This window comes from Dermacentor variabilis, chromosome 10 (genome assembly GCF_050947875.1).
Source record: "Dermacentor variabilis isolate Ectoservices chromosome 10, ASM5094787v1, whole genome shotgun sequence".
NCBI lineage: Eukaryota > Metazoa > Arthropoda > Arachnida > Ixodida > Ixodidae > Dermacentor > Dermacentor variabilis.
Genome location: NC_134577.1, coordinates 91309220 through 91333649, shown reverse-complemented (window position 1 = coordinate 91333649; position 24430 = coordinate 91309220). Strand labels below are relative to the sequence as shown.

The following is a 24430-nucleotide window of genomic DNA, read 5'->3' as shown; positions in this document are numbered from 1 at the left end:
ACCATTCCACATCACATACACGAGAACCTCTGCATCCCCCCACTTCCTAAAAACATGCACCCTGTGCATCACAAACAGCGCAGGAGGCAGCGAGCAAAGGCTCTCCAAAAACAATTCTCCACCTCTAAAGACGTGCTCTATGTTGATGCCGCCGAATATGGGAACAGAAATCATTACGCAATATCAGTCATTAACTCTCACGGCCAGGTCGCTCCGGCCGCCTCCATTCCTGGCTCTTCCTCGGAGGAGGCGGAGGAAACGGCCATAGCCCTGGGCCTCCCAATTCCAAATTCATCAGTTATCGTTAGCGACTCCAAAGCAGCCATACATAACTTCGGAGCGGGTAGGGTCTCTAAGCTAGCCCTTTCTCTCCTCTTGGCCCGTCTTTTCCATCAAACTGTGGCATTAATCTGGACTCCCGCGCATGCGGGCCTTGCCGGAAACGAGGCGGCTCATGCCAGTGCCCGAGGATTTACAGTCCGGGCTCAGGCATCAGATGTGTCCGACCTCGCCACGGAGGAGGCGCCGTTTACAGCGCGGGATCGACTTATTACTTACCACGACATCTGCACACACTACCGATTAGACCTCTTAACCTTTCCGCCACTCATGGGCAAATCCCCGCGTAGGTGTGAAGTTCTGTGGCGACGGCTGCAGACTCGCACCTTTCTGTACCCTTACCTCCTCCACCGCATTCATCCCGCCATTTACCTTTCTCCCTCTTGTAGATTCTGTATCTCTCCCAGAGCAGACTTAAACCACATTATGTGGGGTGCCCTAAGCACCCCCTTCCCTCTTTCCTCAAGCAATTAATATCTAGTGAGGAGCAGTGGGAGGCTGCCTTGCGCAGCTCCAGGCCTGATCTTCAGGAGGCCATCCTGGAGTGGGCTGAGAGGATAAAGGAGGCCTACTTCAAGTAGTTCCTCCTCCCACCCTCTATTCCATTGCCCATTCCCCTTTAAAGAGGGATAAATAAAGTTTTTGACCATCATCATCATCATCATCATCATCATCATCACGAGGACGGGCGAATGAGCCATTGAAAGTTATGCCCTTTAGGATTCATATCTCATCACCACTGCTGTCATATTACTACTGTCATCGCTGTCTCACCGCTACCGCCATACCCACGCTCGCGTCAGCTAGGCCCACAATCGATCGCCTTACACAAACACGTTGGTCTATCCGGTTAACGATTTGCAGAAACGTTGCGAAACCAGCCAGCTACCTGCAGAATTGTTCGCATAACATTGATTTCCTCAGCGCGTAGGATATGTACAATGTTCTGTTTATTTCTAGTCCGTCCGTCTGTCGGTCTATTTTGCTTCTATACGTCATCAATTCTTGGTCGTTTCATTTGTATCCTACTCGGCCTGTTTGGGTACATTGTTCGCACTTTAGTCTACGTGTGCCTTAACGGTCTCTCTCGGTTGCCTCCTTGCTCAAAGCCTTATGCGGCTCCAGTTTACGGAGAAAACCAAATCCAAATTTATTACGCAGGCAACCTTTCTCTACATTTCGGCCTCGAGCGAGTGCGCCCGTCTTCAAGTCGGTGGGCGTGCGTCTGCTGCCTCAACGTTAGGACAACGCGCACAGTACTGGCTTTGGTTGTTAAGGGGAAGGTTTAACTCGGGACCGGCGTTTATTTCCCTATTCAAATGCATGTAAAACGCGTGAATGCTCGTATCAGACAACCGCTGTTGTCTGATTCTAGTAACTCTAGGAAGCAGACGTACATTCTAGCAATCCTAGGAAGCAGAATTACGATTCAGAACGTAAACATATTCACAAATTTCGCCGAAAATTGGTAAGTTTCAAGAAAACTAAAAGCCCGAAATTTACACATCTGCAACTCCGCACTAATAGCAGGTATTGAAGTTCTGGAAACTGCGCCTGTGGGAGCGTCTCAAGTGTATAAATGTGATCCGTGACTTTGCTGCTTCTGTGGAACCGTTACAATATTTACGAGGAATCTGCAACAGTCCTGCTCACAAACAAGTCGTGTATTTATTAGTGCTGCGAAATAAAACAATTTCGTAAACCTAAGCCTTTTCCAACCTTGTTATAACGAAACTGCGTATACCGAAATAATGGATATTACAAAGTGAGTGAAATCCTCTTTGAAGTAACCATAGAGATTGATACTGCATTACGTGCACCAATAGATCTAACGAAGTAATCGATACAGCGAAGTAACTGTGCCTCCCCTTGAACTTGGTTATAGCTAGGTCCCCCTTTTTTATCATATGAAGATCGCAGAATTGAAGTTGAAAGTTGAAGAAACATCACCGCTAATTATTGTCAATCAACGCTAACAGCACAGAAGGCATCTTTTATATCGATGCCCACAGTGCGTGGGATCCGCATATTTTTATTTTGCAGTTTTTCAGAATGAGAAATTGGTATCATAAATTGAAGATGTACTGACTAGTGCTACTTTATTTTAACTTCTTTTGAAATGCAATAAACCACGTCAAAATCAGTGAAGAAAAATTGCTGATAAAAATTATTTCTCCGTTCCCGTGCATTTATATAGGAGCTCCCAAGCTAAAGCTTCCTCTTGAGAACTGTGATACTTCATTGTTACAAAAACATCTTGTCGTTTTCTCACTTGTACAGTTAACCTGGCTTTACGCGTGAAAAATAAAAAATAAAAGAGAAGACACCCTCACTCAGTCCAGTTCGCTGCAAGACTTTCCAAAAGAAAAACTCACAGCGTTGATATCCTTCTGACATGAGACTGATGTTTGTTCAGTGAATCTTAAATTGTGTGAACCAGTGATTCTGGGCGATTGAAACACTTCATTGTCATAATTTATCGCACTAACGGGAACCATCACTGTTTCCATCTGCTTACCTGTCTCTTTAGTGAAAACTTGCAACTTTGCTTGAAAACAAGCTCCGAAATAATATACAAGCATGTCGTAACCGTATATGGAAGCAAAAAAGACAAGTAACAGTTTTGTCCAGTGACACTAAAAAAAATAGCTTTTACGTCCACGTAATCACTGTTTATGGAATACTGCATTACCGGGAGCATTAACGTGAGCAGCCGGGTTGGTGGCGTCACCTTGTGACGACATCTTGTGGCTCAGAGTTTCCATAGAAAGGAGACAGAGTTATTATTACAGTAGCTGACCATACGCTACTCATCTGCTCGTGTAAAGCGTCGGCAACATTGCTACCCATGACATGCAGTCCCTTTAGCTTTCAATTGATTCGACGAGATCGCCAGTATTGCACAAAAACACAATATTTCCGCTGAGTAATCATCATCATCATCATCTGCCGTGTTCGTATACCGTAACTCGGTATTTCTGTAAAAAGTGGCCAGGCTTAACCTTTTTGGCTCTCATAAAGGAACAAGAAGGAAAAGAAAGAACCGAGGTATTCGACTTTTTGTTAGATATAACCGCAGTGGCACTAATACTTGCAGAGGTCATCATGGGCAATACACAACAAACTGCCCAACAAAGTTGTTTGTATGACGGCCGTCACGGTAGCTTAGAGCATTGCACGGGGGATTTCTGTATACGTGAGCTAGGCTTTCACCTGTCACGGGTTCTCTTTCTGTCCACATTGATTTGCATTTTCCTTATTATTTTTACGTCTCAATTAAACGCGTAGCCATTATTTTCCCTGCGCTTCAGTTGGTAGTCTCTACACAGCAGGCACTGGATCAAAAACCCAAAATGCTTTAGCGCGAGGACAGCCGGAGTGAACGAACCGACTAAATTTGTGCATACCCGCGTGCTCGTGGACTGCTTCTGCTCCTCCATGGTTGTCCTGTCGCTGTTTTTGTTGACGCCCCGTCGGTCTGGGCAGGTCGGTCACCTCGTCTTCCTCTTCTTAGTCCGCAGGCCATAGTTTCATTAGGAAGCAGCCCAGGGTTACTTCTCAAACCTAAACGACTGCATAAAGAAAAAAAGTTGATTCAGTCGCATTTAGAGTGAAGTTTACGGTGAAAGTAACGGGCCGCACAATAAATTGCACAACGTTATTAATTGGACAAAGTTGTCTTGTTATAATTCACATCCTGTACCTCTCAAAACAAAGGAGCTGCTGGTTTCAAAACTGTTGCAAGATTTATCAAATCAAATCTATTTTATTCCATCCCCAAATATTACGGGAAGGGTCTGAAAGAAATCGGATCTATCCACTTGAGAAGCTTCGAGCCCCCGCTTACACGGTAGTAACTGACAGTGTGGAATTAGTTAACGTGTTGTACGTACTCCTCATTTATATATTAACCACGTCATATGAAAAGGAATATTGAAAAACACACAGGGGGCCCTTTGAAGTTTTCTGTATAACTTAAGTAAATACTGCTCCAGCTATACGACATTTTTCACTAGGCACTTGGCTTGTTCGTCGTAGTGGGCTTGCGTCTGAGTTATCAGCGATCGTCGATCGCGGTGGAGTGTTTGAGGCAGCGATACGCCATTTTGAAGAAGCAACAACCCGGGTGATTTCGCTCCTTTGTAGGCATCTTTTACTACGTTATTTTGTGAACGCACGGAACAATCTCCTGCAGACAGGGCTTTCTTTCGTGAGTCAGGGCATATTACGCACCATAACTTCATATTCAAGAGCTCTCGTGCCAACAAACAAAGCGCGGCCACTCTGATTGCGTAGGTACCCGTACCGCAAATGACAGCGACGTCACGTGGTCGCACTGCAAGACGTACAGCGAACGTACCAAGGTCGTCGAGTCCGCGTTTGAAGAATATAAAACCACTTGCCGAAAGCCGGTCAGCAAGCCTTATGTGATGTAACTTGCTCATGCTTTCGTGGAGTACCCCAGGGAAGTGTATTGGGCCCCCCTGTTATTTTTTATTATTTATCAATGACATGCCGCAAGACATTACAGTTCCCATAGGACTCTTCGCAGATGACTGCGTACTGTATAACCCTATTGAATTGCCTGCCGATCAGACCGATTTAAATTCACACTTGCAAAAGGTAAAAAAATTGGTGTGACACCTGGCAAACAGTTTCGAACTCTGAAGGAACGGTTTACATGTCTATCACTAGAAAACGAAGTATTGTTGATTACGCTTATTCCATTGAAGGTGTCTTGTTAAAAAAAGTATCAACATTTAAATAGTTGGGTTTAAAGCTTACCTCGGATTTGTGTTGGAATGAACACGTTTATTACGTATCTACGAAGGACCAGAAAGCCTTGTGGTCGCTTAGAAGAAATGTGCATAATGATACTCCTGAACTAAAATGCCTGATTCGACCGGTTATGCAGTACGGAAAAATTGTGTGGGACCCATACACTTCATCTAATTACTCTAAGCTAGATAAAATTCAGCGGCTTGCTGCACGATTTATTTTTAACAAATATCGTCGTTCTCACTCTCCTACTCAGTTATGTGAACTTGCTGAACTTCCCTCTCTAGAGTCTAGAACTGAGTATGACCGTTTGAAATTTCTTTTTTCTTATTATTCATGACCATGTTAAAACTTATAAAGATGACTATCTTCAGTTCTCTCCTAGTAGCTATTTTCGTAATCGCCACGGCATGTATATCTCTTTTTCTACTACTCGCAATGATTGTTTTAAATATAGCTTCTTTCCGTGAGCAATAAGAGAATGGAATCTATTATCAGACTCAATCGTAAGGACGTCATCTATACGCCACTTTCTTGAATATGTCAAAAGCACATGTGCACACATACCATAACTCGGCCAAATGTTAATACTGTAATCACCTTGGCATTGTATTACATGCTGTATTTGCCACGATATTACTATCAGTGCATTCCCCAAAATGTACTCTTATTTTTTTTCTTTATCCTGTAAATATATTGTTGCTTGTATTGTCACCTACCACTCCTGTAACAGCCCAAAGTTGGGCTGACAGTATCAATAAATGAAATAAATGAAATGAAAAATAAATTTATGCAACTCTAAATGACTCTGTCAACTTGAAGCATATACATTAACACATTTATCGTCCTTATTGCTTGATGGGATGGCCGTCAACCCTGTAATTACGCTACTTAGCTTCCATTCTCCGAGAGCGCTACAAATAATTATACATGCTAAGTTTCATTGCCAGCCGTTTGAAACGCTTGCCAAGGGTAGCGTGGTTTCGGGCTCGAAAGAGGAGACTCATCACGTCATGGAAACCTTTCGTGGCCGTCTTGTGGCACCAGACACCACTGACGCGTTCGCACGCACTGTGGCAATGCCGGCAAAAGTCGAGCCCATTCGCGAACCGACGGGACACGAGTGATGAGTGTGTTTCACGGCATCTCCAAGAGAAACGAACAATTACAGGGGCCCATTTCGCAGCTTCAGGTGACGCGGTCGTTGCATGGCCTTCAACTTCCATGGCGTGTTCGCCCGCGGACGCTTAATTAAGTTGTTTTTGACAGCACGTGGTCGCCACCTCTGTTTTTTGGCCAGGTGATGAGTCTCCTTTGTCGTATTCGTAACCACTCTGTGTTTGGTGAAGGTTTCGAGCGCGCGGTGTTAAAGGTGCTGTAATCAAATATTTCTAGCTATTTCGAAAAAACGCGACTCTGTAGAGTGAGCATGGAGTTGACAGCTGCCTAAGAAAGCGAAAGAAGAGAGATGCGAAATTTTCATGTCAGTACTCCTTCTTTACCGGAGGATCCCCACAGAAATGTGCTTGTTAAATGTGGTTTCATGGGATACAATTCCACCGCTTCATCGCGTTATGTGGGTGAGTAAATCGATAATTTCGCGTATTTTACGAATATCTTAGGCAAATTACGTGATCTGTGCGACAATACGTAACTAAACTACCTTCTCTATTCTGTACACCAGATTCACCCTCGAGTACAAATATACCATCACTGCAATTCGCTCTACGACATCGGAATTTGTACAGGCCACTTCAATGACTCTGACTACTCGCATCAGAATGGTGACTTAACAAGGTACTCGCAAAACGGAAAGGGTAGCGCCGGTTATACACGCAACCAAGGTTACCCTGAAGAAAAAATAAAGCGCACGTCTCAGCTGGTCCTAGATACATATCACATGCTGCGATAGCATTTGGGTGTCCTCTTGTTGTTGAAATGCTGTCCTTGTGTAGTGTCCAATCGTTACTCCACAAGAGGGACCTGCTTAGCAGCTAACAATAAACAGCACAGGGTGATGCCAGACGTCTCATGGTGACCAGAGAGTTTTCCTTCGAAATCACTGCAGGCAACTATGGCGCCGGTGTCCGCAGGAGTTGCAAGCGTTTAGATTCACACAGAAAAGGAGCGACGGGCATCCTGCATAGATTTGCCCAAAACATTGTCCTTCCGGCTTCAAACGAACTCGCTACTTTGAAAACTGATAACACTCAAAAATATCATAACGCAACAACTTCCAAACCATTACGCATGAAAGCACTGAAAGTTGGGTGAGGTGATAATTATTCATGGTTAAGATGTTACAAGCAGAGCCAAGAAACGCGGACAGAGCTGCAGAGTAACACGCTCGTGCGCAATGAAATTCAGCTAATCATAGTCTGGACGATTTTGTGTCCGGTGCTATGTTTTGCTGCCTTGCTGGTAAATTGGGGAATGAGATGGAGGAGGCGGGGGGTCTTTTTTTATTCCTGGGTTTCGCAGAGCTTGCGCAGTGCGCTTTTTGCTAGACTATGTTACATGCCCAATTTTGATATTTTTTCAGTAGAACCGCTTCGCATAACCTTTCACAAACATCAGCAATTTTGTTGTTCTTCAAAATATTACTCGCTGCGATCGTTCAGCTACCGTAGGTAGCTGAACATTTGTCTCTTAAAATCGTAGAAAAAAAGGTCAACTTTCGCAACAAGGTCAACTTTATGGGCACGGATTTGTCTAACGTCTCTGCTTATGACTTAAGAAGTTCTTCTCACGTTACTTATTGTGATTTATCTAGTTAAATCTTTAGTGAAATCGCATTTATGTGCCATAGCCCGAAGGCAATAAGTTTCTCAGCGCATGTATAATCACTGTGAATCGCTACACTTTTAACGCAATATTTTGTCCAAAATTATCGGTTTGTGGAAATCACAAACCTTTAGAAACCAGAAGCACAAAGTTTAGACAATTTCAAGTGCTACGCGAAATTCCCATATGTGTATGAATCGTCCTGCTTGCAGTGCCCTTAAACGCTATCGCAAGATTTCTCTATAGTGCTTGTTGTAGGAAACTTCATTATTGGTGCATCCTGTCAGGTTGCGGTCATTAAATTTTCATCGTAACTGCCGCAAAGCTCGCAACAAAAATAATCCTCGCGCTATGCGCAGACAGACAAGTACTTTAACGAAACGAGATACGCACTTTGAGCACAATGCCACCGGGCAAACCTCATCAGGTTGCTATACCCGTTAATGCGTTGGCAATATAAAGACCGTCGCCAGCCTTTATTCCCGCTGACAATGGGCGATCGAAGGGAGAGTGAGAGAGAGGGTGTTGCGTAGAGAAGGATAACTGTACATGTATATTTAGTCTGCTCAAAGTTGTTCGAAGCTCCTTGTGGCCACACACTTGTACAAAACTTATAACTGTGAAGTTTTCTTGGAGCAACCAGGTTTGACCACGAGCTGGCCAGTTGGGCCAGCAGCCATGCCAGCATGCAGTAGCCACACGTCTACGCACACAGGGGGCACCGGAAATTCTAAAGAGCCAGTCGCCGCTGACAATGACGCAGTGCATAAAGACCCTTCCCAACGCAGCGATTCCCGTTAGAACACGACCTTAGAGTGACACGGTTTTAAAATCACGAGAATGCGAAAGTGCTCATGTACTTAGGTTTAGCTTCTCGTGAAATAATCCAATGTGTACAAAATTAATCTGTAGCCCTCCAATACGAAGTCTACCGTAACCTCAGCGTTGTTTTGATACGTTAAACGCCATGAAGCAATCAACCGAATCTGATCGGACAAACCTGTGTGGTACCAGTGTGGCAGTTCTAAAAACCCGCAACTCCAGGCGCGCAAGAATAGCTACGTGATACCGTAATTTCTTCGCGCATCTTGAGCAATACCACGATGGAAAACCAAGGACAAAGAGGCGTTGCAAACGTAATGCAAGTGCACGATTTTCTACACGCAGCCAGAAGGAGTCTTCCGACGAGCGCGTCCCTCTCTGTCTAGCCCACTTATTTCTCATTATGAGGCAGGCCGTAGAGGGGGACTCCGGAAATTTGGATCACCTGGCGTTCTTTAACGTGCACCTAAATCGAAGTGCGGGGCTGTTTTCGCATTTCACGCAAAAATAAATGCGGCCGCCGTGACCGGGATTCGATCCGGCGACCTCGTGCTTTGAGCCGCAGAGTAGGTAACATTAAGGGTACACGCGTTATTGGCACCAATACAGCCAAGGATTAAGCACATTGCACTATTCTCCTGTAAAGGATGCACCGCCGTAGATACTGACGTAATGAGACAAAGCCACCGTACTGAACACTATTGGAGGAGCGAGTTCGCTTTGACTAAGCAGTCCTCGCGCGAGGCAATGGTGCCTGGAAGGTGACTTTGCCAGCGCCCACAATAGGCGAGAATCAATTGCACCGTAGGTAACAATAAGGGTATAGGCGTGATTGGCGCCAATATGGTCAAGAATTAACCGCATTTTACTATTCTCCTGTAGAGGATGCACTGCCGTAGATATTGACGTAATGAGGCAAGGCCACCGTACTAAAAACTTTTGGAAAAAAGATCGAGTTCGCTTTGAGTAGTCTGTCCCCGCGCGAGGCAATGGTGCCTGGAAGGCGACTTTGCCAGCGCCCACAATGGGCTAGAATCAATTGCACAGTAGGTAACAATAAGGGTATAGGCGTGATTGGCGCCAATATGGTCAAGAATTAACCGCATTTTATTATTCTCCTGTAGAGGATGCACTGCCGTAGAAATTGACGTAATGAGGCAAAGCCGCCGCACTGAACACTATTGGAAAATGGAGCCAGTTCGCTTTGACTAAGCAGTCCTCGCGCGAGGCAACTGTGCCTGGAAGGTGACTTTGCCAGGGCCCACAATAGGCGAGCATCAATTGCACAGTACGTAACAATAAGGGTATAGGCGTAATTGGAGCTAATATAGTCAAGGATTCTCCTGAAGAGGATGCACTGCCGTAGATATTGACGTAATGAGGCAAAGCCGCCGCACTAAAGACTTTTGGAGAGAGATAGAAATATAACTTTATTATGTGCTTGATGGGGTACAGGGGTGGCGGGGGTCGGGAGACTAACCCCCAGTTCCCCCCTTCCTCAGACGGCGGCCAGTCCTTCATTTCTGGTGGCGTCTTCGGCCATCCGGACGGCCCAGAGCTGCTCCTCTGGGTCCAAGCTGAGCCGCAGTTTCTCACTGCTTGGCCGTAGTTATGATGCGTGTGTTAGTGCGGTAGGTGTTGGTGGGCGAGGCTTTGGGGCATTGCCAGATGATGTGATCGAGGTCAGCGCGGGCCTCGCACGCTTTGCAGAGTGGGGAGCATGCATCGGGGTAAATGCGGTTGTAAAGCACGGGGTTCGGGAAAGTTCGCTCGCGTCTGAAGGAGTTACCAACGGTGGATTGATATTTATTCAGTGTATTGTGTGCTGGGGGGTAGCGTCCCCGGTCTCTGCGGTAGTGAAGAATTTCTGTGAACGTGACCATTTGGTCCCGCGAGTGACCGCGATGCAGAACAAAGGGCTGGCCAGGATCGGAAGACTCAGGAGAAGGATGATGCGCCCGGTGTGCGAGAGCTCGGGCGGCATCTTTGGTGGCTTCGTTTCCAGCCAGACCCTAGTGACCAGGGGCCCAGATGATCTGGACGTGGCATTGCCTTGGGGAAGGAGTGCCAGAGAGTATCTTCTGCGTGTGGGGCGCTATCAGTCCTCTTGTGTAGTTGCGAATGGCCGTTTTTGAGTCGCTGATAATGCAGTGTGCATTGGTAGCCGCGTAGGCCAAAGCGATGGCCGTTTCTTCTCCTTCTTCGGATTGCGTTGTGAGTATTGATGCGGCCGCAGCGAGGCGGTACTGCGAGCCCGCGACGACCGCCATGGTGTTTTGGTTGGGGTATTCCGCTGTGTCCACGTAGGCTACGTCAGCGGCTTGGTCGTAGCGCTTTTGTAGTTGTTTAGCTCTTTCTGCACCTCGCTCCGGATTGTGTTCAGGGTGCATATTGCGAAGTATGGGCGGGATAACTAGCTGAGCGCGAATGTTTGGAGGGATGGGTACTTTTGGTCCGAATTGGGTGGTGTAGGTTATGCCTAGGGTGCCTAGAATGTGCCTGCCCGTGGTGGAATTGGCGAGTCGTTCATATTGGCTAATGCGCGGCGCTTCAATAAGCTCGTCTATGGTGTTGTGAATGCCGATGGCGTCCAGTTTCTCGTTAGAGGTGGATATGGGAAGATGTAGGGCTTGTTTATCGGCCCTCTTGATCATGGTATTCAGTTTGAGGTTGTCAGTTGCATTGAGGCTGAGGTGCGGGGCGACACAGGTGATCCTGCTTAGGGCGTAGGTGGTTACCAGGCGAATAAGGTTGTTTTCTTTCATGCCGTGATGTCGATTTGCGATGCGTGCTATGAGGAGGTGGTTTGGTGTAAATGAGTATCTAATTGCTTGAGTATCTCCGTATTTCTGCCATTTTGTTGTATGCGTAAGCCAAGGATACGGATGCTAGGTACAGTAGGTATGCGTCGCTGGTGCACGGGGAGTTCTAGCTCGGGCGGGTGAGGGTCTGGACGTCGATTTCCCCAATTAGGCTTGTACAGATGGAGCTCCGATTCTGTGGGGAGCACACTAAGCCACGCGGTTCTACGTATGCAACGACCTCGTTGATGGCTTGCTGCAGCGTGTCCTGGGTCCCCGTCGCTGCTCCGGTGACCCACAGGGTGATATCGTCTGCGTAGAGGCTGTGCTTGAGGTTGGGGATGCTAGCTAATGCAGGGGGTAGTCCGAGCAAGGCCGCGTTGAACAGAAACGGGGACAGAACGGATCCTTACGGCGTGCCTTTGCTGCCGAAGTGAATAATTGGCGGCTGCAACCCTCCCATGATAATGGTGGCTGTGCGACCTTTAAGGAAATTGTTATATGTAGTTATATGTTCGATGTCCGACCTGGAGTTGTCCCAGTTGGTCCAGTACGGCCTCATGCGTGACGTTATCGAAGGCCTTCGTTAGATCTAGCCCCAAGATGGCTCTGGTGTCCAGCCAGGAGCTTTTATCGCCATCGATTATTTCGTGCTTGAGCTGAATCATATCTTGAGCAGAAAGTTTCGGACGGAAGCCAACCATGGTATTGAGGAAGAGGTCGTTGTCGTTGATAAGTCTGTGTAAGCATGTGACGATGACGTGTTCGAGGACCTTTCCGACACATGAAGTAAGGGAGATAGGGCGGAGGTTTTCGAGGAGGCGCTTCCCTGGTTTCGGAATCATAATTTTGGCTTCTTTCCATTGTGAGGGGAGGTTTCCAGTTTCCCAGTACGCGTTAAAATAACCTGCGAGGGCTAGTATAGAATCGTCATCTAGGTTGCGAAGCATTTTATTAGTAATGTCATCAGGTCCCGAGGCCTAGTTAGGGCGGAGTGCGAGGATGGCTTCACGTACCTCTGCTGCTTGTATAGGCGTGTCCAGGTGGTCGCTAGCGGGGCCAGTGTATGCTGGAGCGGGTGTAGTAGGTTGAGGTCCTACGTATCGGTCTATCAGCTCTTGAAGAAATTGTGCGTCCGTGTCCGGATGGGTGTGAATGATTTTTTGCAAGTTGTGCTGTTGTGTGTTCTTGCTGTTGGCCGGATCGAGGAGGCAACGGAGGATATTCCACGTTTTGGACAGGTTTGGTTGCCGCTCCATGCTGTCGCATGTGCTGTGCAAATTTTGACGAGTAAGTTGCTGTGCATAGTTTTCGATGTGAAGAGTGAGAGTGCTAATGCGTTTACCGGGCGTTCGTTTGAGCTTGTTTGAGCTCGTTTGAGCTTGTTGCAGATTGGCGAATGCTTCCCACATATGCAGTAACTTTCTATCTGCCTCCTGCAGGTTGGCTTCCTCAGGCACCAATTTAGTGGCTTCGCTCGCGTCTTGCAGCAAAAATGCGACCCAATCTTCGAAAGGAGGTTGGGTACCGGAGAAAGAGGCGAGAGCTCTGGCCTGCCGGAAATAGTCACAGTTCGTTATGCGGAGTTCACGGCCCTTAGGCTTTTGCGGGCCCGCTCGAACTGTTGTTTGGATTAAATTTCCCGAAATTTTCCAAAGACTTTTGGAAAAAAGAGAGAGTCCGCTTTGACTAAGCGGTCCTCGAATGAGCCAATGGTGCCTGGAAGGTGACTTTGCCAGCGCCCACAATAAGCGAGAATCAATTGCACAGTAGGTAACAATAAGGGCATAGAGTAATTCGCCCTAAAGTAATGAAGGATTAGCCACATTTCACTATTCTCCTGTAGAAGCACTGCCGCAGATTTTGACGTAATGAGGCAAAGCCGCCGCACTGAGCACTATTGGAAAATGGAGCGAGTTCGCTCTGACTAAGCAGTCCTCGTGGGAGGCAATGGTGCCTGGAAGGTGACTTTGCCAGGGCCCACAATAGGCGAGAATCACTTGCACAGTAGGTAACAATAAGGGTATAGGCGTAATAGGCGCCAATATAGTCAAGGGTTAACCACATTTCCCTATTCTCCTGTAGAGGATGCACTGCCGTAGTTATTAACGTAATGAGGCAAAGCCACCGTACTAAAGACTTGGAAAAAAGAGCGAGTCCGCTTTGACTAAGCAGTCCTCGCGTGAGGCAATGGTGCCTGGAAGGTGGCTTTGGCAACGCCATCTGCGACGGGTACAGCCACATGCGACAGGACAGAGTCTGTGCTACACTTTCGCGACTTACTTGCGAGAGGTGGCAAAGTCAATTCGTCACTGCTGCTGCTCCCACATTTCCTCACCGCAGCGTTTTGACAGCGAGTTTCCTCTGCCATCGGGTGAGATGTGTTCATGTTTGCTTGTGCGCGCATGACACTATGCTTGTTAATTCAGGTACTATGCCTATGCTTTCAAGTTAATACGGGCTATAAAACTGCTATCCCTATTTCGTTTAGCTAGCTGTGCAATAATTTGCTATTGCAATCAATGATTCGCTTTTTAGGGCAAACTGCAGCTTTTTCCAGCTACTTCTTTTACTCCTCTGTATAAATTCAGCGCAATGATAAAACTTCAATTAGCAGCCAGCACTTGTCCGTGTCAATTGTCCTGTCCACGTTAAAACTTAACGCTGTAGACTTACGATTATGAATCGCCAACTTGCCCGATCAGCCACCCTGCAAACTGACATTCACTCTTTGCCTTCCTACCTGAAGATGGTATAAGAAATGAATAAGTCGGCAACAAATGGAAGCCAATTATTATAAATGGCTAATCTGAAGGTCTTAAATAATTGCAGCAAGAGCAATAATTCAGTGAAGCCTTTTGCCATTGCGTTGAACACATACAAAAAGCCTTAAAAATTCCAGAATGCAAACAGTGGCACTTCCAACGTAATAAATAAAGACCTATTAGAACCTTCATAGTAGGCTAGATATGCAAGTTACACAAACGCACACGCGATCCCCGACATTTTAACATTCAGAGGATTCACAGATAACAGCTGAAATCACCTCACATGTATTATTGAAATGGATTCACTTGTATTATTGACATGGATGTCACCAGTTCTGCCCACTGTGAAATTTGACAGGTGTAACCAAACAAAGATGATGTTCCTGCCTTGACATAACTGAGGCACTTTATGCAAGTATTCCTTTTCCTTTACATGTTAAAATTTCTGGCAGTTTTCTCAACACCCAAAGCGACCAAGTCCCCCAGAAACCGAACGTGCCAACAATTAGACCATCATTTGGACACCTTGGAAACTTGGACACCTGCCCACCTCAAAATGTTAAGATACTACTGCCAAAGCCAAGAAATGTTAAAATTTTGTCAGAAATACTAACGATTTTCTTACTCGAAAGCAACACAGTCTACTAAAGAAAAGTTAGTGACATTGTTCATTAGGGGTGCTGCTCTATATTTGCAGCAAATATGATCTGCATCACAGAACTGTTCCTGGTGGTTATTTGTAAAACACCCATTTAATGGCAGCCAAAATTTCACCTGCCATTTTAGCTGCCAGCGAGTCCAAAAAGCCAGGCTCTGAAAAAATTGCTGTACGACTAAGCCCGCATTCTGTTGAGATTGGTTTTAAAATTATGGGATTTTACGTGCCAAAACCACTTTCTGGTTATGAGGCACCCCGTGGTAGAAAACTCCGGAAATTTGGACCACCTGGGGTTCTTTAACGTGCACCTAAATCTAAGTACACAGGTGTTTTCGCATTTCGCCCCCATCGAAATGTGGCTGCTGTGGCCGGGATTCGATCCCACTACCTCACGCTCAGCAGCCCAAGGGAGACCGGCTTTGTCCTAAATAGGATGCGAATGAAAAATAAAATTATTGTTGTCAGCAAGACAACTGTAAACAAGCTCTAGAAATTGTGCATTTTACGACGAGAGTTGCTACGTATGAATTTGATTAAATCACAATGCATACTTACACAAGAGTACATAGCATCAATGAGACAACATAGGCTCAGCATTAATTTTGACTACCTGGCTAGGGTTCCTTAGCCCGCACCAAGGTGTCAGTATGGAAGTCTTTTGCATTCCACCCCTATCCTGATGCAGCAACAGCCACCATGACTGCGTGTTAAGCAGCAGAACGCTATAGTCACTGAGACCCACCTCCGAGGGTCGTCTGGATCAGTTCAGCATTTGCTTAGAGAGGAATCAGACAAAAGAATCATTCAGAATCATGTTCATGAGAGCATTTTAGAACACGTGAGAAGATGAGGATAAAATGTAAAGTATACTGCTATGGTAAAAAACAGTAGCCAAGTTCACACGAGAACCAGAAAGCCCTGCACTCGTAGATTAAAACAGAATGCCATCACTAGAAATGTGGTGGCACTTTCACAGGAGTGCCAATGGGATGAGTGAAGAAAAGAATAAATGTTGCATAATAACATGCAAGCAATAAAAATAAAGAAATATCCTAAAATGAGGTAACAGGCATTTCTAGGCTACAAAAAGCAATTCTGACAGGCTTAGACAACTCAGATTCATTGCACACTTCAATACAACCACAGAGTAGGTTTCAACAAAGTAAAAGCAGCACTTTAAGACCTTTTCACACTTGCATGCAAATAAACACATCGAGTTTCAAGAAAGTGGAAGGAAACATTGCAATCACTAAACTCGGCAAGTCTGACATGACCCGGTATGTTCAATGGCACAAAAATCTTATTGCTGCAGTGCTCATGGCTCCTTTGGCAGACTCCAGAAAAAAGAATCTACGACCGAGGAGTAGGAGTGTCCAAATGTTCGAAATTTCAAATATGAATCAAGCTGGCAATAGAACAAGGACAGTTGCAGGAAACAAGGACGTACGAATGGAAGTGACATGCACCAGCGCTTACTACCAAAAATAGCGTTTATGTACATGCACAGGCACCCTTCTTCTTATACACCCTTGACCTGTATTTTTTGCAATGGCAAGTACGGTGCTCTACGATGCAAATGTGATTCGTAAGTGCTCTTGTTGGGCCACCGGTGGAACTGCGAAAACCAAGCTGATGCATTGTGGTACAAAATGAGAGCGAGACCATTTGCAATTCACTATGGCTGCATACGGCCCCCATCAGTGCCCACCGGTGGCGCAAAAAGCGCTCGCCACCATGTGGCCCAAGTACCACATTTTAATTGCCAGGCACTGTACATTTCGAGTAAAAACTTCATTATTATAGTAATTACTCAGCCACTGGGCTTGCTGAAATATACATTATTGAACACTTGCTCCAGCCAACCAAGAATGCTACTATAGGCTGCGTTATGTATCTCGTGCTTAAATCAGAACTATGAGGTATCAAACTCGGCAAAGCATAAATGATATGCTCAACATTACAATGTTTACTTTGACAACCTAGGCTTCTATAACATACTCCAGGTGCTGTACAGGAGTGTTTCCAGATTCCATCCTTACTGAAATCCGGCTCCCGCAGTCTGAAGCAGAACCCGCGACCTCGTGCTGAGTAGTGCAACGCCATATCCACGTAGCCACCATGGCTGGGGGCTACATTACTGCTGCATCATTTAGAGCTAAGAAGGCCCGAGTAGATGATTTAAAAGTCTATGACATCCTGCAGAACTGGTACAGGAGCTTCAGTTAAGCATTGTGTGTGTTTTTCTGTGTTTTTGCATTTTTTTATTGCTTCCAAGTCTCCTGTCATGGTTAAAGAGTGGTAGATGCGCGATTACAGCAACATAATTTACTATTACAGCTTGACCAAATATTTCTCCTTAGTACCCCTTTAAGATATTTGCTACAAATACAGCTCAACTAAAAATATTTGCCCATGCCTGTAAACACCGCTTGAAGAAGCTACGCTTCAATAGGCAATGCTGATGCAGTTTTGAAGATAATGCGTGAAATATTTATTTCTCATACGATGTAATCTAGATTAGTTGCCTCAACTTATGCAAAGTATATATATATTTTTAGCTATAACGATACAACCAGCATTCAACATAACTGAAGCAAGTTTTCCTCTTAATCTTCGTGCTCAATATGAAACTTGTTATTTGAACACCCCTATGAGAAGTCAGATGTTAAAACTACAGCACACCAACTCGCAGAACACAGGGGGCAGTAAAGAATAGGTTCCATTTTCCCACAATCCTTCAACAGAGTAAAACAGAACTAAAAGCTTCGAAAAATAGACAAAGTTGTATGCAATGATATGATGCCAGAATGCCTAAAATTTGAAAATATAAAACAATGCCTTCGCATAAAAGTAAAAAAAAAAAAGCTATAAACAATTTCTCTGCTGTATGCAAGCTCGCCTGCCCAACTATGGTTGTGCGATACTTCTAACTTCACAAGCCTGACACAGTTACAAAGTGTTCTTATAGTGTCACAAAGCTTTAGACATGAAAACCTGCAACTCAAAAGGAAGCTCAACTTGCTAATGTGACAAGGGTGTACAGTACAAAAGAAAACACAAGAGATGACAAAAAATACAGATGCCTGCTGTCTCTCGTGCCTTTTGCACGCTTAATTATCAAAAAAAGTCAACAAGCCTAACAACCTTCCACTCTTGTGAGCACAGCCCACCTTATATCAACTTTTCAGCCAGTGTCAATGACACTTTCGAGAGAGAAATGCCTCGCATGCCACTGTATTCCACTGCAGAAGTAATGCGGAAGCAAGTGCTGCTGGCATAAACAGACTCGAATGCAAGTATCTGGCAGATATGATATTCTTTGGACCAGTAAAAGCATATCCAGTGCTTTCAGCTACAAATGTTTTTGTTTACATAATGCCCGGGTATACCTGTATAGCCACATATGTATTTCAACTCAAGCTGCTGGCAATTCGAAACCACAGTATAAGAGATCGTGCGATATTCCGCAAGTAGGCTTCTCTGCATGCAAGGACTGCCCTAACTAGAACGGCAGTTATCACAATTGCATTGCTGATGACTATAAAGGCTGTGTGCTTATCTAAGAAAGGAGGGGGGACTGAAAAGTTGCAAGAACAGTGGCATAAACCCTCGTGATTGCATCTTTCTTTTTTTTTTTGGTGCGAAGCCCATCATGGCTGGGCCAAGCAAAGCAAGGCAGAGAAGCACACTCTCGATAGTATTTCACGCACTGTCAAACACATTCAACCACAGGCACTGCACCAGCAGAAAGCACTGCGCTCCAAAGACAAGGAACAGATGAGCATCACGCCTCGGCATCACACTTCAGCAATTTTCAAGGCGTGCCAAGCACCGAAGCAGCACTGGAGCATACACGTTTGCTCATCCAAGTTTGAAGTAAGTTGCAAACATCTTCGTACCAGAGTTCCCTTTCTGCCACGTGTCCGCTACATCACACTGTGGGAAGGACATCACTGCATGCAGTCACGCCAACAGACTTGACCACAGACGGCCGGGAGGTACAAACACGACTACCCCTAATGGCAGTGTGAAAACAGAAGTCACTTTTTGCGAGACTAAAATGTGGCCGTCGTCATAGAGGTTCGCGCTGCCTTGATCCGTTGGAAGAAGGGCTGAGCTGCATGAAGTCCGACCGGTCACCAGCCGTCAGCACTGACATGTCTCCCGCACCTCCGCTGGTTGCTACGCTCTCATCGGTGTGGTCACTGCGGTCATCCTCGTCTGCATAAAATGGCCGCCACAGAATGGCAATTGATTCAATCATTCACATTTAAGATGCCAAGTGTCACTGGGGCCATGACAGACATAATGGAGGGCTTGAGGTTAATTTTGCAGTTTACGGCAACCTTCGTGGAAAGAAATTCCAGGGTTTTCAAGGTCTTTCGAAGCCCTGAGAAAGCATTTCTGACTGCCCATGAGGCCTGACAGCTTGAACACAACATCTTAAACGACGAGCAAAACATCTTTTAATAGCAAGTGGACCGATATAAAAAACAATAGAAGCTGCTTTTTTCACATGAACTACAGTAAAACCTCGTTAATTCGGATTTCATGGGACCGAAAAAAGAATGTCCGAATTAACCTAATTATCGAAGGCATCAAAAAAACAATAAGCAAATGCTTACTACGTCAACATGCTTTTCTTTACTGAATGAATCAGCCAATCCTGTTTCTATTTTGCACAAAAGCAGTGCAGTAGCTGCATTTCTCGTCATCTCGTGACCGATTAGCACTTGCAGCAGCGAAGGCCTCGCGACTTCCTTCACAGTGTGGCCACGGCGCGCGTCACCTGAGACACGTTTTTCACTACCGCGTGCACATCCCTATTATTTGGTCACCAGTGTCGCCAGGTCACCACCCGTCATGACGTAGACGGTGCTGGTCATCCTCGACAGCTCTGCACTGAGTAAAAACGAAACTACTGTTTGCCGCAACCGCTGCAGATGAAATCACAGCCGCTGTCGACGTGATCATGGTCGGCGACCTTCTGAAGGCGAGTGGCCGACGCACGCACCGAGTTAAAATGGAACGACCGTTTGCTACAACTGCGGACGAAACAGCAGTCACTATCGACACGGTCATAGATGGCGACTACACAGTTATGAAGGCACGCGGCCGACACGCATACCGAGTCAGAACAAGACTACTGCTAGTGGCAACAGCTGGGGACAAAACCGCGACCGCTATCGACACAATCGTGGATGGCGACTACTCAGTCATGAAGGCACGCGACCAACGCGGTGCTATGCGCGGTGGTAAACGCAAGGATAAAGGCTTAAAAGACACAAATAGGGGCACGAAGCATTCAGGCATTGCTGTCATTCACGTATGATTTCCAGTGATGACGATGGCGACGCGAGCTCAGCTGCTTTGTTTTGGTGGATGCCGTTTCTGCACTTTTGCGTCGCACATTTGCGGCACTCCACGCTTGCCAAGCTCTGAGAGTTGTCCGAATTAACCGATGTGTGGCCAAATACATCCAAATTAACGTGTTTCATTGCATTAAATAGTACATAAGCCTGCCAGGGCCAGGGCACGAGTACGAACGATCTAATTTTCCGAATTAACGAGGCTCAAATTAACGAGGTTTTACTGTGTCACCGACCACCACAAACAAGATGCCTTTAATCTACAAAGATGGTATAATCGAATTGGATTGACTTGACTATTGGCTAGCATAAACCTCATGATCAAATATACAAATAAGCATACCTAAACTTAGCTGAAAACAAAATTCAAGCATTCTGAAAAACTTCGGGGCTTTCAAGGCCTTGCAAATGGCAGTTTCCCCATTCAAGGGTTTTTAAAAGGTTTTTAAAAGACAGCAGAAAATTAGGTGACGGTATGTATATGCAAATTTGCAGGTGCAAGTTAGAATCAGCGCAAGTCAGGAGTAACCGGAGGTCACTGGGAGAGGCCTTCGCTTTGCCTGTGGCCATAAACATAGGTTGATGATGATGAAAGGGTCTCGAGATCCACTACGAGCCCCAATTTAGGAGCTCATTAACATGCACCCAAATTTAAGTGCACCAACGGCTTCGCAAGCACACACATCAAAATACAGCCACTGCAGCAAGAGACCGAGCTCAAGACTTCGAGCTCAGCTGCAAAAAAGGCCATAGCCACAGAGCCACTGCTGCAGGTATACCAAAGACATCGTGGTCGAACTTCACCGTCTATACAACGGTGCCCGTGCAAAAGGAGACATGGTCTCGTTCGAACGAGTTGCACGGCACATTCACTGCCGTTTGCCAACTATTATAGCTCTTTCAAATGCACGTGTTGGGTTGTCTGAAAGTTTACGTCCTGTGATGGAGAGATCAGGAAGGACAGCCCTCAACTCCCACCACCGTCTCCCCCTGTGGTGGCTGCAGAACCTAAGCAGCTGATCCCAAATCAACACCTCACTTATCTGGTGACTTCATTAGTGTTGGCCATCAGCTGCATCACACTAAATATGTTGATTCTTGTTAGATCACCAAATCAATGCAATAATTTTTTCAGTAACCGTTTAACTTCTATATAACAAACATGGATATAAAAAATATTATTGGATATAACAAAGTGCCTCTAAAATGTGGTTGACCGTGCTCTATTTCAACGAGTATTTTACTGTTACGACAAAACCAATACTGTGCCATACAATGTGGTACCGGTTCAGCGAAGCATACATTTGTTTGCATGTGGTTGAAAATATGCATTCTAGTAGCAAAAATATCAAATACTCCACAAGCGAAAAGTTTCAAAAGGACATTCTGGATGCAAATCTGCATATTGGCCAACAGCTTGGCTTGGCTGGTTTGCAGCCAGCAATCGAATGTGCCGATCTTGTGCGATCATGCCGATGGCACAATCCCATATCAGTAATGGTGCAAAACATAGGCTTGCAATTGAGTGTTGTTAATGTGCGACGTATCAGCACTGCAGGCAGTGATGGGCCACCAAAATCAGCAGGAGACTCCTTGATGGCTCGTCTGAGGCATCATACTTGTTTCTTTCACAAAGGCTTCACTGCAAGTTACTTTATAACCATTATCGGAGTGTATGCTTATAACGAATATTGATATAACAAAGGTATTTACGTGTATGGTGCGACTATTATATCAAGGGTCGACTGAAATCGGAAAGGAAATCGCCTGGGATCACAGAGCACTTAGTGTTGCCCTGCTGCAGTGGCATAGTTCATGCCTCAAGCAAGCCACCAAAGTGTCCCCAACTCTTACAAGCACTGCACTGCGATAGTAACTATATGGACACTCCAGGCAAACTTCTGCCATCGGCGCCGCTGTGACCTTCCGTACAAAATTTAGATGCAATAACATTGCGGCTGTGCGCCATATGCTGCAGGTGCAAGGGTACGCTTGCAAAGGTGAGCAAAGGAGGATGGTGGATTTATCTGGCAGCGTCCTCTAATGTGTGCAAGAAGGGCAGCGGGCAGACGTGCGCACGCTAGGAGGGGGGCTCTTCTACTCCGATGGCCGAGCGCGAACACCAGCAACTTATCTTGGAGGCAATCTGCGCCTATTTAGAAGGCTAGCCGACCTGAGATAGTTTATGCCTTTGTGTGTGTTGTGTTCTTGTGTGGCTAGCTTGCATTTAAGCGAGAGGCTGCATGAAGGGGGAATTCACTCGCCTCTGTTGCCACTTTTTATCAAGCCAGGGTTCCGACAGCGAGTGTCCACGGTAACTGATTGAGAAGTGTTCGTGTTTGCATGCGAGTACGTGACAGCGTGCTTGTTGATTTAGTTGGCAAGCAAATGTTTACAACAGTTTATGTAGCTGATAAAACTACTAACTTTATTCTGTAGAGCTCCCTAATAATGTGCAATCGCAATAAATGCTTCGCCATTTGGGAGAAAGTGCGACTTTTCCTAGCGCTACCTTTAACATCTTTGACTGAGGTGATCCTGTAAAGCCTTTTCATTGATTTTTTGAGCAACATTGGTCTAAATGCACATCTGTCATCGGGCTTTGTGGACATGACTTTGCAGTGCAGTCAAACCTTGCCACAACAGTGATAGCTGAAATGAAAATACATGTATGGTACCTACACTATATAACATTCCTTATAAGTACATGTAGCGTCATCATTGCCATCCATCGTCATCCTTCAAATCACCGCCACAGATCTTGGTAGGCCAGCTTGCGAGCCACGAGCAAGAATGCGCTTTCGCTCTAGGCAAGACTGGAACGCCACAGTGGGCATTTGCTGCAGTAAAACCTCATTAATTCAGATTTCATGGGACCGAAAAAAATTTATGAATTAAACGATAGTCGACTTATCGAGGGTACCACGAAAACAATAAACAAATGCTTACTATGTCAACATGCTTTTATTTACTGAATGAATCAACAAACCACGTTTCTATTTTGCACAAGAGCAGTACAGAAGCTACAATTTTCGGCCTCGGATGATTGATTAGCGCTCGCAGCAGCAAAGGCCTCACGACTTCCTTTGCAGCGCGGCCATGACATGCATTTTCATCTGAGACATGCTATTCACTACCGCGCACACGTCCTCATTATTTTTTCACCAGTGAGTTGGTTGCGAACAGATAGTCCGTCCATTGCGATGTAGCGGGTACTCTTCGTCCACGACAGCTTTGCGCTGAGTGAATACTAGACTACTGCTTGCCACAACCATTGTGGACGAAATAGTGGCTACTATCGACACAATCATGGACGGCAACCTTGCGGATCTGAAGCAGGGCGTCTACCAAGTTGACATTTCCGAATTCCCAGAGTCTTCCAGGTCTTCCCTGAGTACCTTTGCAAAATTCCCCGAGTCACACAGAACTTTGTTTTATGTCTAGACGGGTTGACACCACGTCACTCGATGCTGCTACTCTTTAGTAAGCATGTTAAAAAATAAAAAACGACTTCATGCAGTTTGAATAGGAGCAGTGTGTACATTACTCAATAAGAAAACAGAAGGGCATAGTTAGTAAACTGCACAGCAAATAAACTATCTTCGAAAAAAAAAAAAAAAATGGCAAGACCTATTGCAAATCGAGTCAAGCATTCTCAAATACGAATAAAAAGGAGATGCATAAAGAAGCAAATATTTTCGGATATCAGCTATTTCTATTAACTCATGGCAAGCTCATTCGTATGAGGCCTGAACTTTGACACAAGTGAGATTCTGTCAACATTGAGCAAGTCAACCTCAACAGTGCTGACATATTGTCAGGACAAATTAACGAGTTTCGTTGCATTAAATACAGTAAAACCTTGTTAATTCGAAGTTATCGGGACCGCGAGAAATCTTCGAATTAAGCGGGTTTTGGAATCAACCAAACACACAAAAAAATGCAACCCAGACAAAAAATTTCGCTGCAGGAATGCACTACCTTTATTTGGCGATCTTTGGATTACTTAAGGTAATCAGAGATGCGGGTTTGCCGCGTCCTGTAGTTCAAGGATCCAATGGTCATGTTTTCTAGTTGGCCAACTATGTGCAGCATTTGAGAATTTCCACC

General features: G+C 45.5%; 2 protein-coding genes across 2 annotated transcripts in view; both read right to left on the bottom strand.

Moving 5' to 3' along the window:
- The window catches only part of LOC142559334 (solute carrier organic anion transporter family member 4A1-like), a 56017-nt gene extending 52238 nt beyond the window's left edge, over positions 1 to 3779 (bottom strand). Inside the window, exon 1 of the mRNA XM_075670948.1 lies at positions 3747 to 3779. Coding sequence (XP_075527063.1) covers positions 3747 to 3779 — 33 coding nt within the window. The remainder of the gene's footprint in view (positions 1 to 3746) is intronic.
- An 11969-nt stretch (positions 3780 to 15748) lies between these two features.
- Positions 15749 to 24430, bottom strand: part of LOC142560818 (protein aurora borealis-like) — a 62343-nt gene continuing 53661 nt past the window's right edge. The window contains exon 12 of the mRNA XM_075673187.1: positions 15749 to 19172. Coding sequence (XP_075529302.1) covers positions 19024 to 19172 — 149 coding nt within the window. The 3' untranslated portion in view covers positions 15749 to 19023. The remainder of the gene's footprint in view (positions 19173 to 24430) is intronic.